The following is a 12,376-nucleotide window of genomic DNA, read 5'->3' as shown; positions in this document are numbered from 1 at the left end:
TAAATGTATATCTTAACTAAAAAAGATCATGCCTAAGTTGTCTAACATTTTCTGCATTGCATTACTAATGGTTTAATTGTAGTTTCACTTTGATTCAATGCACACAATACTCTGGATAATGATCTGCTGGGTAATTGAACTTGTAATTCTGCTGTATGCTTCAGTCTCTCAGGGGGAAGAGAAGGGAGTTTTTCCTAAATAATGTGGCAAAGGGGAGCCAGTATGGAGCTGTGCATGGTGATGGGCTGAGGGGAGGGGGAGTGGTCTCAATCGTGTAAGGCTACAATAAAAGCCACTTGTCAGGACCTCTAAGGAGCCCAAACTTTCCAGTAGCACCACCGGCGGCTGCTGCATAAAGACAGACAAAAGAGGGACAGCTAAATTAATATAAAGCAGAGGAAAAGTTGTAAAAGCTAATATTTGGCTCTCCTAAAATATTTAAGACAACTCAGTGCAGTTTTTTCTATCGAGGTTTATATATTACATGTTTTTACTAGAGAGGGCCTTTTGTGCAAAAGAGAAAATGACGAGTCTGCTGTGCATCACAATTATCTCCCTGACCCTGGCTGGCAGTGCGTTCAGTCTGCCAACAGGCTCTGCATCCCAACTAAAAGGTAAGAAAAGTATTCATATAAAAAAAAGTTTGATATTTAAATATGTGAGTCTATTGTGACTATTGTGAATGCATATGTCTGTATGTGTGCAAGACTCTTACCATGCATAAAGAAAAAAGATAAATGTAAAGGACCTGAAAAACGTGGTACCTCATCTCAGCCTTGTGTAACAACAGGGTCTTTGTAGCAGTAGGTAACAGAGGCGTCTCTGGGGTAACATGCACACACACACATACACACACACACACAAACACACACACACACACACACACACACACACACACACACACACACACACACACACACACACACACACACACACACACACACACACACACACACACACACACACACACACACACACACACACACACACACACACACACACACACACACACACACACACACAGTGTAACTCACCATTGACAAGCTGCAAACAGATGACCACAGGATGAACTGGCTGTAAACTGTAAATAACAGTACCATTCAGGCTCACTGTCCACACTACTGAATGAAAACCACACCACAAATACTACTGTGTGTACTAAAATTAGTCACAGGTTCCTCAGTGGCTAAAACTTGGCTAGTACTACTTGTCCATTTTTGGATATAAATCCTCACTAGAGTGCCAAAACAGTCAGGAAATTCCCACAGTAAAGTCTTGGCTTTCTCTAATTTTTCTTATACTTTTGTCAGTGGTTTGTCCTGCTTGTTCCTGCTACAGACATACAAATGAAACCCTAGAAGGATGTCCGTATCACAGAGCACCTGCACTCCATCATAAGGCTGTCATAATTCAAATTCACACCAGCCTTCAGGATGACACACTGAGATGGTTGCTGCATCAACCTGAATATATATACCGCTGTGGTGAAAGAAAGCTAGGAGCCATGTCATATGAGTGATATTTAATGCACTTTCAGCAGCCCTGCTAGCTGACTCAGTGGATGTCAAATTAAGGGCGTCTCAGCTCTCTCTGTTCCAAGACGGGAGGAAACGGTTTGTCTATGGGGAGAAAAGTTTCACTCACTTAATACAAACATTGGAAATGCTCCCATTAGCAGCAAGTGATGTCACAGGTTTGTGTGTGTGTGTATGTGACTATAGTATACAGTACAAATATTGTACTGTATAGCCAGCGCCAAACATGTGTTCCTCATTGTCTGCATGATATAAACACTTTGGCAAGGCTCAGGCAAACGTAATCATATAGTATAGCTTTTATTGGCCATATGAGCAGTGTAGTTTGTTCACGGGGCGTTGCCTTTTCTTATACCTATACTGACTCACTCTGGCACTGATGCTTGTGGAAATCCACCATGGCAACAGGCAGCCTGACAGGAGCAGAGTTAAGATTAATGTCTCGCAGCCAAACGTAAGGGCCCCATGCTGAACAGCAGCCAAATGACTCTGTCTTTCCCTGTGAGGTAATAGTCTGCTAAGTCTAATGCTCAATGTAGTTGTTGGGTACTGAGGCTTGGCCCCGTTGCTAGGGCTGGGTGGGAAAAAGGAGCTTGGCCGGAAATGGGTTGGGGCGGGGGGCTCAGTTGAAAATGTGTTTAGGCTAGGAGATAGGACGTTGACGGAGCCACGGAGCATTTTTGGTGCTTTTGCATTTGTGTTAGTGTTAGACATTGATGATAGTCTGCTGTACATGTGTGAGGATTGTAAAAGTGTACCCAAAAGAGCCATGCACTCCCACACCCTGTGCATGTCCTGCATGACAGGGAGAAGGAAAGAGTTTATTGGAATAAGTGTGTTGGCCTGCTGTGTTTGTTCCAGCTGTGCTTGTTAATTATTTTTCCATATTGACAAAAGAGGCCAGCAGCAGAACAAAACAAAGCTGTGGGATATCGCAAATCATCCCACATCTATGCTCTGTCAGTGGGTGTGGCACATTGTTGCATACAGATGCAGTGATTCCTCCCTGATTTCCATCCTTTCACAGAGGAGGGATTTGAGCCAAATTAACATTTTGTTCATTCAATAACCTAAAGTGCAAATTATGCTTAGGGTTTTTAACAACATAATTACACTTTTGTTGATTCAGGTCACTGAGTAAACTTGGACCACAGTAATGTTGTTTAAGCAGATGGTTCCAATCCCTTGCTATTACCTCCTTTAACACAGTCAGAGAGAATTGTGCTCGGTCATAAAATGGCAGCGGGTCTTGGCTGCAGCTGCGGGGCTTTTTATTGTCATGACCACGTATTCATTTACTTTGCTGTGTTTTCATCCCAAGCCGCATGCACCCCACAGAGATTTCTGATGGAATCCGTTCAGAATTATTTGACAGCCATTTGTATGTTAAATGTGACAATTTGACACAGCCTTTGACCTCAGAGAGACTTATATAAATAGGATGTGGGTGAGGTGTGACAACGAAAAGAATGGCTTCCTTCTCCTGAAAGGCTAAGTACACACAACAGGCTGCTACTTTATGAGTGCAGTGTGCCCCACATGGTCGGGGCCACATTCTCCCGTGGGACATGTCTGCTGGTAACTGTAGGAGCAGGAAAGAGTGTGGAATCGCTTTGAACATGCCTGTTCCTCTGTCTGCTACTGCTGTCTCGCAGGAACCATTACTGTAGGCAATGGTTCCTGCAAGGTTTCTCCATTTCAAAGAGACATTAAGTGATCTATAAGTTATTAAGGTCTGTAAACAGTAAATAATTTCAAGCTTTTTTCAGCATTATGTTAGCGCTTTGATGTTTAATCAATCCCCTTCTACAGTATCTCACATTACAGGGTTAGAAACTGCATGCAGGGGTTGGTTTTTGTCCATTTACAGAGCAAATACAGCAAAATGAACTCCTTTATGAGCTTCTCTTTAATACCAAGTAATGTTTAAAAATGTGGACATTTGAAGGCATACATGTCTGAAAGCTGCACATCTGGTGAGCTGGTGTTGACGTCACCATCGGCTTCACCTTGGCCAGGGCTTTGATGAGCGGATTAGTCATTCTGGGTCCCACAGGTTTCAAATGCACCTCATGTAACTGCTATCCATGTGGAGAATTTATGAGGCACTGCGAGGCTGTGAGTCATTCCTCACTGACAGAATGGGCAAGGGGACCCTTGTCCAGACTGCTTTTAAAATCTGCTTTCGAAGACATTAGTAATTAGCAGTGGAAAAAAAGGGGGTGCTCATAAAATACCTGGCATCTTGTGAACAGTCAAGAGGTGAATGGGGCTACTGGGTGTGATGATGAGGTAATAGGAGTAGTCTGGCATATGAGAATGTTTGCAGTGTAATGAAAAGAAATTGAAAATAAGTGGAAGAAGAAATGGCAAGAGGTTTGACTGAAGGGTGGATTAGGTATGTCAGCAGTGCTTCTGCTAATTAAATCTTTCTGCAGGAGAGCTCAATACTAATGATCTTAGTACCACTGAATAAAGTCCAGACACACGTGTACTGTGTGCTTAGAGAGGAGGTTTGGGACAGTTTAGGCATGGGGTTGATTAGAAGCAATTTCATTGTTCATATTTGTGTGTGTGTGTGTGTGTGTGTGTGTGTGTGTGTGTGTGTGTGTGTGTGTGTGTGTGTGTGTGTGTGTGTGTGTGTGTGTGTGTGTGTGTGTGTTGTGTGTGTGTGTGTGTGTGTGTGGTTGCTGGGGAGGAGGAATGGTTTGATCAGAGCTAGCAGGCCCATCTGGGAAACATTTCCCTGTTGAGGAGCCAGTGACACAGTATTCAATTCATGGCTTTGGTGTTTCTACTTAACTGAGTCGCCTCAAACACAAATACTGGCATCATCCATCAGAAAAGAGAAACAGACTGGTTTAGACTGAGTTCATCCATTTTGAGTAAGTTGGAAGGAAAAACACTTGAAACAGAGCAATGTTTTTTTGTATGGCAATGGCAGTGAACCAGGATTCCAACAACGGCTTGGTTGCATTAGATAACTAGTTATACCTGCAGACTACTGATAGCCACAAAGCAAGTTCATTTATTCAGGTATATAATTACCATATTCTCTTACAAGTCCTGTGCATGGCAGGATTTGACTCCACTTACCAGGTTGAGTGTTCAAGGCTGTACCTGCAGTGGTGGTGGTCAGGGGTTGTGTACATCCATCCATCTGGTGCTTATTATTGCCTGGCACAGACAGCCATGCTGGCTGGGGTCCTCTTAACTAAGCAAGCCCTGTGAGGTCTAAACATGGAGGTCAGCAAGATTGTGGGAACCCATAGAGAGGAACAAATGACCTGCATAGAGGGGTGAAGGCTGGCCTATAGTCTGGACAGGAGTGCAACAGATATATATGCTTAAAATTATGACAGCTGAATTCTATATATCATTATCTATATTATCTTATCAGATAGAGCGGATGAAAGATAAGAGCTTTATTTTGAAGGTTAATTCTAAGGAACCAAAGATTTATTAGAACCAGGATTGACAAGAATAGGAAGGAGACTGAAGAGGAGGATTGGCTCCAGGGCCTGACGACTGGCTGCTTTCCAATACTGAATCTAATAAAACAAAACAGGCTACACTAAGAGTCTTTGAACGTTTTGTGGGAGAAAGAGTGTATGCTGTGTTTACAATAAGACATACAGTACACACATGCCATAACGTGATGTACAATTATGAACAAAAAGGGTGACCAAAAAGGAGGTAGATATTGGAAAGGTCGTTTTTATTTATTTTTTTATTTATTTGTGGCTGTAATATTTGGAAACAAAGTTTAGAATAGAGCTGTAATCAAATGAATAAATCATATTTTCCAGCATATGTACAAGTATCATAACCCATAACACTACCACTCTAAATCTCAGAGGTTATATAATGTTCTCCTTTTTTCCAGTTAAGGTATTCGCAGACCTCGGTTCCAACGTCACTCTGCCCTGCAGACTCATGTCCCAAGATGCCATGGCCTTTGGTAACAATGGTATGCGAATCAAATGGACCAAGGTGGAAGATGATGAAGCACTGAATAAGGATGTTCTGCTTTCAATGGGATTCCATAAGAAAACCTATGGAGGCTTCGAGAACCGTGTCTTTTTACAGGAGCTCGACAATGAAGATGCCTCCATAGTAATAACTGACTTCTCCAGGGATGACGTAGGAAAGTACCACTGTGAGATCATCAACGGAGTAGAAGACTCCATGCAAGAGGTTTCCTTGGAAGTGTTGGGTGGTCTGATTGACGGTAAATCCTCTTTATCTGTTGAGAAACTAATCTTAGGGATAGGCCTAAGAATGAGTTAATATACCAACTGTGATTACAATAGGAGTTCTTTCAACAGTCATGCACATACATTTCCATATAAAACATGAATCAGAATTAATCATCGTATTTTTGTTTCTTGAGTTATTGAAAACATCCACATTTTCTTTTCTTGTGGTAAAACGAAAAGAAAGAAAACAATCAGCCTCTGATGTTATATCCAAACTGCGGTAATGATTCAGCCAAGATTACATTTTAATAGTGTTCAACAACAGTAAACAGAAACACATTTTCTATGTTTTCCAACCCATGTCCTCAAACAACTGACTGACTGATTGCTTTGGTGTCTAATTATTAGCACATTGTATGCCTTTAGTTTACATAAGACAATCCTTTAATTCATGCAGAGTGATAGAGAAGCCCAATATTATACAAAGTTTGACGTATGAGACAACTGCCTTTCACTTCACATGTACATTTGTATCTTTTCTGCTTTGCTCAGGCGTTGTGTTCCCATATACCCCACTTGTTGCCCGCTACAATCTGAACTTCGACGATGCTGTGCAGGCCTGTCAGAAGCAAAATGCTTCTGTCGCCACCTTTGATCAGCTATTTGATGCCTGGAAGGGCGGCCTGGACTGGTGCAATGCTGGTTGGCTCAGTGATGGCACAGTACAGTACCCCATCAACAACCCCAGAGGGCCTTGTGGAGGTACCAACAACGGGCCAGGCCTGAGAAGCTATGGCCGCCGTGATAAACAGATCAGCCGATTTGACGTGTTCTGCTTTTCTAGTGCTCTCACAGGTAAGTTCTTTTTATTTGTTAACCATTCTCTAATTTTAATACATTTTGTATTCATTGTTCCTACACCAGAAAACACATGACATGTATGGTTCTGTAAAAATGTGGCTATCAATGGCCTAGTTTGGTAGACCAATGTGGGAAGAGTATACTCAACGCTACTTGAAACCGACTAATAGTTATATTTTTTCCTGACCATTCATTTTGCTCTCTCTGCTGCAGGACGTTTCTATTGGCTGGTTCAACCCGACAGGCTGACCTTTGATGAGGCCGTGCAGGCATGCTTAGACGATGGTGCAGAGATCGCCAAGGTGGGCCACATATACTCCGCCTGGAAGCTTGATAGCTACGATCGCTGCGATGCCGGATGGTTGGCTGACGCAAGTGTCCGCTACCCCATTTCCAGGCCCCGCAAGAACTGCAGCCCCGAAGAAGCTGCAGTGCGCCTTCTTGGATTCCCAGACAAGACTCAAAAGTCTTATGGTGTCTACTGTTTCAAGGAGCAGTAAGGCTTTAGCTAGGAAAAGGGAAGTCATAACCACCAAAGAGCAGCAACAACCACAACAAATAAAAACAACAACAAAGCAGATTAGCTTTGGATCTTACCTAGCATGAGCTCAATACCTTTCTGAAGCTGTGATAACCCTCTTTAACTCCTTAAAAACAAATACTGTACATCTTACTTCCATATGCAATGACTGACTAAATATTCTGTAGCCATTAAGTTTTGTTTTTCTCTACTGTGCATTCATTAATTTTAAACAGACTGTTGGGGTAAATGCGACACTGTTATTAATATGAATGATGTGACAGAGACAAACACTTGATTGTTGTGAAACATTATCTCAGTTTGGTTCGTCCTCCACTGAATGATCAGATGTGTGAAGTTCAAGATTAATAGCATTCATGCTCATGTGCAGATGATATTTGCTACTTTGAAAATTATCTTAAGAAAATACCAATGTAATAAGCTATGCATTTATCAAGTATCACATCGATGAAATACCTAAGACTGATTAAAGACTCATGAACAAAACTACCACTATTGAGCGATTTAATTGAGCATTAAACTGGATCATTCTCTTATAAGAGTAAAGCTCTTTTTGCCCTGTAAAGCTCTAGACATATTTTCAACCTGAGAAATGTACTGTTTAACAAGAAAATGAATTTAAATGTCTTGATGGACTGTGATCTATTCTGCATCGATAGCTCCCATTACATCATCTTCGTTACAATTTGAAAGACAGTTGTACTATTGTAACCATGCTTGTTTTAACATTTATTATAAAACATTTTGTGATTTTTAAAGACGGAAAAACTAATCCTCTCACTTGCAGATTATTTTGGGTGAAATTTAGTTTTTAGAAAATAATACAAATCAGCACGATTTCAGCCATAGTGAATGCAGAATACGTACAGATTTTCCTCTGATACCCTGAACACAAGCTTTTATACCCCTGATTGTCTCACATTTGTAGTCCTTCCCTAAGACAAACAGAGCATTTAATATCACAGTAAGTAATACTGACGGCCCCTCTTAGTTAAACGATTCATTAAAAGCCGTGCTGCAGCAACTATGATCTGAACCATTGTCTGGTAATAAACAAATCAACTAGACGACAGCACCCTTTTTAGGTACCGTTACAACAATGATTTGATATTTCGTGTTTTACTTTTTGTAACGCTGGGCACTGACTTATGGTACTTACTGCAGGCTACATGTGAAAAAATGGTGATTACTTGTTTGTAAAAGCAAAACTTGTTTCACATTTGTGCATTTGTAAACACTTGTGCATGAAAAAAGTGAAGGTATTTTTGTATCTTATCGCCATGTAGGCTACCTTTTTACAACAAAACAGTTCGAAATAAAGAATACGACTTTTACATTAAATGTGATTCTTTTTTTATTTCCACTACAACCAAATCAACATGCAGTATGTGAGGACGTAGAGGTTTAAGCAGATTGAAACAGTATTGTTAAAGCTGCCAAATAAGGGGCCATGTATCTGGCATGCACCCATGTCGTTGAGAGGATTTAAGATTAAACTTTTCTCACATTTATTTATTCTTTGGCATTTTTTATTCAGTGCCAGCATGCCCGCCCACCATTAAGTTAGACAAAGGGTATAGTAACACAGTGCTTAAGACTGTTTGTGGGAATGCATGGGAATGGGGTCAGATTAAGGTTTATACAGCAGTGAAATGTAAATGTGTGTGGTGGTAAAAAGTCCATTGAAGCAAGCTTGTTGTTCAGTGGAAGCAGATATCGACAGAAGAAACAGAGAATTTGCGGTAAAGGTTTTACACTTTTTTCAGCATAGAGAAATGTAATTATGAGAAGTAAACTATACTCGTGCACACTTTGTGCCTGTACAGTTTAAGCATAGTGAACTTTTATTGTTCCTTTAGTTTGGTTATGCTAGAAACAGACAGTTCAATTGGCGAGATATTGTGAATTGAGGCTCTTGTGGACCACCTCTGTTTCATTGCTGAGTGATTTTATTTGGTTTGCTTTTGTGGCTTCAACCAATAAATGTTGGCTGACTCCATGAAGTCTGGAAATGCTACATACAAAAAGCTTGTCACTTACAGGAATCCAGAGTAAGTAATGTGACTGGAAAATAGCAGATTATGGAATGAATAATACACAAACATGATCTCCTTCTAAAACTTACCAAGTATGTTGGTTCTTTCAACTTAAGATTTCTTTCAGAAAGCCCAAAAGGCAAGCTTCTCCAATGCCAGCGAATGATAGATACTCTGCAACTAACTAGACACCTGGCAAATGGAAACAAAATCAGGAGCCAGGGTGGGTTTCCTTTCCAAAACAAACCGAGTAAGCCTGTTAAATCCCAGAGAGAAATGGGCTGAGAGGACCAGGTTTTTCCACTGATCACCCATGAGACATCTGCATTTTATGAGGTAAGAGTATGGTTTTACTCATACTGGGGCATCCAGGAGCCGCCTTTAATCACAAGTCAAGTCTGCTCTTAATGACATGAGTTGGCAGTCACAGTAAAAACCACAGCAATCCATACTGACATGAAGATTACATACACCAACTTGATGTTATTACTCTGGTAATGCTGCTTTTTGATATTAGGATATCACTGACAACTTCCAGTCAGTGTAAAGAGGCCAGTGGAAACAGCGGTGCATTTTGTAATGTATTAAAGCAGCTTTTGTTTTCACACCCAGTTGAATTATCTGTTTCCTTTATGCACAGCCATGAATGCATAAAAAGTATATTAAGACCTTTTTTTATTTATATTTAATTATAAAAGTTACATTCCATAGGAGCCACAAACAGCCATGTTATCTACTAAAGGAAAACTGTATTGTAATTGCAAGTCCACAGTTCTGCAGCATCAGCTATTTCAGAACAAGCGTCCTTAATCAAATTCTAACTCCATATGTTAGCTATAATTCACATCCCCACTTCCTTTCCACTCCCCCTGAATGTACTGTCTGTCGACCAAGACGCTTGTAGTGTGTCTGATTTGTTTATGTAGGGGCAAGAAGCGACACTACTTTGAACATTGGTATGATCCTCTGCAAAGCTTGATTGTGATTCACAGAATTCCGTGTTAATTCCATATATTATGTTTATATGGAATTCAATGAAAGGTCTACCCTCGTCTTTGGTATTCTGCAGACAAAATGTCAGGTTTATGGTCTAGTCTTATAGTGCTACCTGCTGGTGAAACAACCACACTACTTACTCAATACAAAATGTATCTTGGTGTATGAGGACATCTGCATTCATTTAACCTCTTTAACTGCCTATTTGAATACTGAACATAGATACTGTTAAAAGGTGGCTTCTCCATAAAACCGCTACAAAACTGAAAAACAAACATATTGCTAACATCGTAAAAATGAACATGCACAACTCTCAAACACTGTACAATGCTTCACAATACATTTCCCAAACATTTCCTTAAAAAGTCCAAATTAAATGTTATTAGTATAGAATATCCATATATTTATTTTTATTTCTTTGGTGATTTAAAGCAGAAAAAACACTTTGAGCTCTTTAAAAAGAATTCACAAACATCCCAGACATTCACATTGTAAAATAAAAAAAATAAAAAACAGTTTAAATAGAAAATGATGTTATGTGCACATTAAAGCACACACACTGACATTCACAGGCAGACAAAACAAATACATTTTTCCCTTTAAAAATGCTGGAGACATTCACAAACATACACATGTAGAAGTGTGTTGTTAATTTTACAGAACATTATTGCAGCCAATGGGAATATAGTCTCTGGTCCACTGCTGGCCTTAAAGATGCATTCACTTCAAACAGCCTGTGATTGTGGCTGGTCTCCTCTTGATCGTACAATAGAAATATATGAAGAGTACAGCTGGGACAGGGAATAGTATCACATGTATCTGTAAGTGTAGAACAAGTAAGGAGTTCAAGAGCAGCTTGAAAATAAATTATATGCATCTGTTCCTAAACAGCCGTTATGTTCAAGTCTTTTTGAGTGTTTCACAAAATACATTCTCTCAAAGGCTGATTTTAATCGATCACAATAACAGAAAAGTTACGTGTCAAGAAGAAAAGCATAACCTAGAAAAACCATCACAGGCTACAGCACAACAGCAACAGATGAGAGCAGGACTATTTGGTGTGTAATTATAAACTGCAATAAAGTTATTGTAACATGCTGTGGCAACTCAGTTTTGCACTGAACACACATGAGCAGAAGATACAGGCTGCTGAGATACATCCATCTTTGATCAGTGGATAAAGGCTTTGTCCGTAAGAACAATCTCTCATATTAAATTGCTTAAAATCACACAAAATAATATTAATAAGTTTAAAAAATGTCTGTATAAAGAAAAGTTTTCATAAAGATTATCCTGACAACACATTGATGACAGCCAATGACGAATGGAGCAAATGAAAGTTGAAGGTCTCCATCACAGACATGGGCCTGTTAATAATCTGGACTCTAAATATTTCCATGGCTCCAATTGTGTTGTGGGAATTTGGATGTCTTGACACAGAATAAACATGGTTAAAATGTGAGGACTTCAATATATTTATATATGCATATGCATGCATGCTCTTTAAAATGAAGTCCAGCTTAAAACAGCACGACAACATAATGGATTGCTTTACATAACATAAGCGCTATATTTTCACAACAGCTTTTTTTCTATGAATGGAACACTTATGGTGATTTTAAATAAAACATTTGGTGTACAAGTCATTAGACAACAGTCATGAATGTATTATTTGATAAGCTGGAAAAATAAAAAACGTCCACTGTTTAAAAAGAATGAGTACACTGTTTTGCTTTTCCAGTAGCCAGCTGAAAGTGTTAAATCCACATTGGCATTGTTATAAAACTGTGCTCCTTGATAAGAAAAGTTATGTATCAACATCTTTTCAAAAGGCACTTCATAAGATTCCATTGTCATCCAAAATGCAACAAAAGCTGCAGGTTATCCGCCTGGTTTCTTTTGATGAGTTTTCTCACGTGCTTTTTCTTGGGGAATCGTTTTCCTCTTTCACACAAGCATCAGCCATGTGTTCTTGTCCTGGGGAAGCTGTGCCACGTTAAATGGCATTACTTTCTGTTCTGCTTATGTTCAGTTCTCTCTCTTCTTCCCCGGTAGCGCTGATGGTGAAAGCGAAAGGCTGCGTCCGGCCAACTTTTAAAGTTATTTACGCTGTAGAGACTCTTGTGTTGATGTTTTTGGAAAACATTCCTCTGATAGCTTGATGCTGTTAGAAAAAAAAGGATGTATTAGTTAAAAAAATACATATTG

The 12,376-nt window shown here is 39.8% G+C and overlaps 2 protein-coding genes across 2 annotated transcripts in view; one reads left to right on the top strand and one right to left on the bottom strand.

The window, feature by feature from the left end:
* Positions 1 to 321: 321 nt before the first annotated feature.
* On the top strand, positions 322 to 8,477 carry LOC117536726 (hyaluronan and proteoglycan link protein 1-like). The gene is made up of 4 exons (XM_034201716.1): positions 322 to 614; positions 5,422 to 5,766; positions 6,287 to 6,589; positions 6,809 to 8,477. Exons 1-4 carry the CDS (start codon positions 485 to 487, stop codon positions 7,093 to 7,095), a joined length of 1,065 nt encoding a protein of 354 aa, XP_034057607.1. The 5' UTR covers positions 322 to 484; the 3' UTR covers positions 7,096 to 8,477.
* A 2,070-nt stretch (positions 8,478 to 10,547) lies between these two features.
* The window catches only part of LOC117536724 (mucin-17-like), a 29,802-nt gene continuing 27,973 nt past the window's right edge, over positions 10,548 to 12,376 (bottom strand). The window contains exon 9 of the mRNA XM_034201714.1: positions 10,548 to 12,332. Within this exon, the coding sequence (XP_034057605.1) occupies positions 12,175 to 12,332 (158 nt within the window). The 3' untranslated portion in view covers positions 10,548 to 12,174. The remainder of the gene's footprint in view (positions 12,333 to 12,376) is intronic.

This window comes from Gymnodraco acuticeps, unplaced genomic scaffold (assembly GCF_902827175.1).
Source record: "Gymnodraco acuticeps unplaced genomic scaffold, fGymAcu1.1, whole genome shotgun sequence".
NCBI lineage: Eukaryota > Metazoa > Chordata > Actinopteri > Perciformes > Bathydraconidae > Gymnodraco > Gymnodraco acuticeps.
The sequence above is the reverse complement of the archived record's forward strand: the minus strand, read 5'-3'. Positions and strand labels throughout refer to the sequence as shown.

What these genes read in the sequence shown, in the direction of transcription:
- LOC117536726 (XM_034201716.1), top strand. Translation starts at nt 485, where the DNA reads ATGTTTTTACTAGAGAGGGCCTTTTGTGCAAAAGAGAAAATGACGAGT. An exon ending in CTCTGCATCCCAACTAAAAG is followed by an intron (nt 615 to 5,421) that starts GTAAGAAAAGTA and finishes CCTTTTTTCCAG; the next exon opens with TTAAGGTATTCGCAGACCTC. An exon ending in CTTTTCTAGTGCTCTCACAG is followed by an intron (nt 6,590 to 6,808) that starts GTAAGTTCTTTT and finishes TCTCTGCTGCAG; the next exon opens with GACGTTTCTATTGGCTGGTT.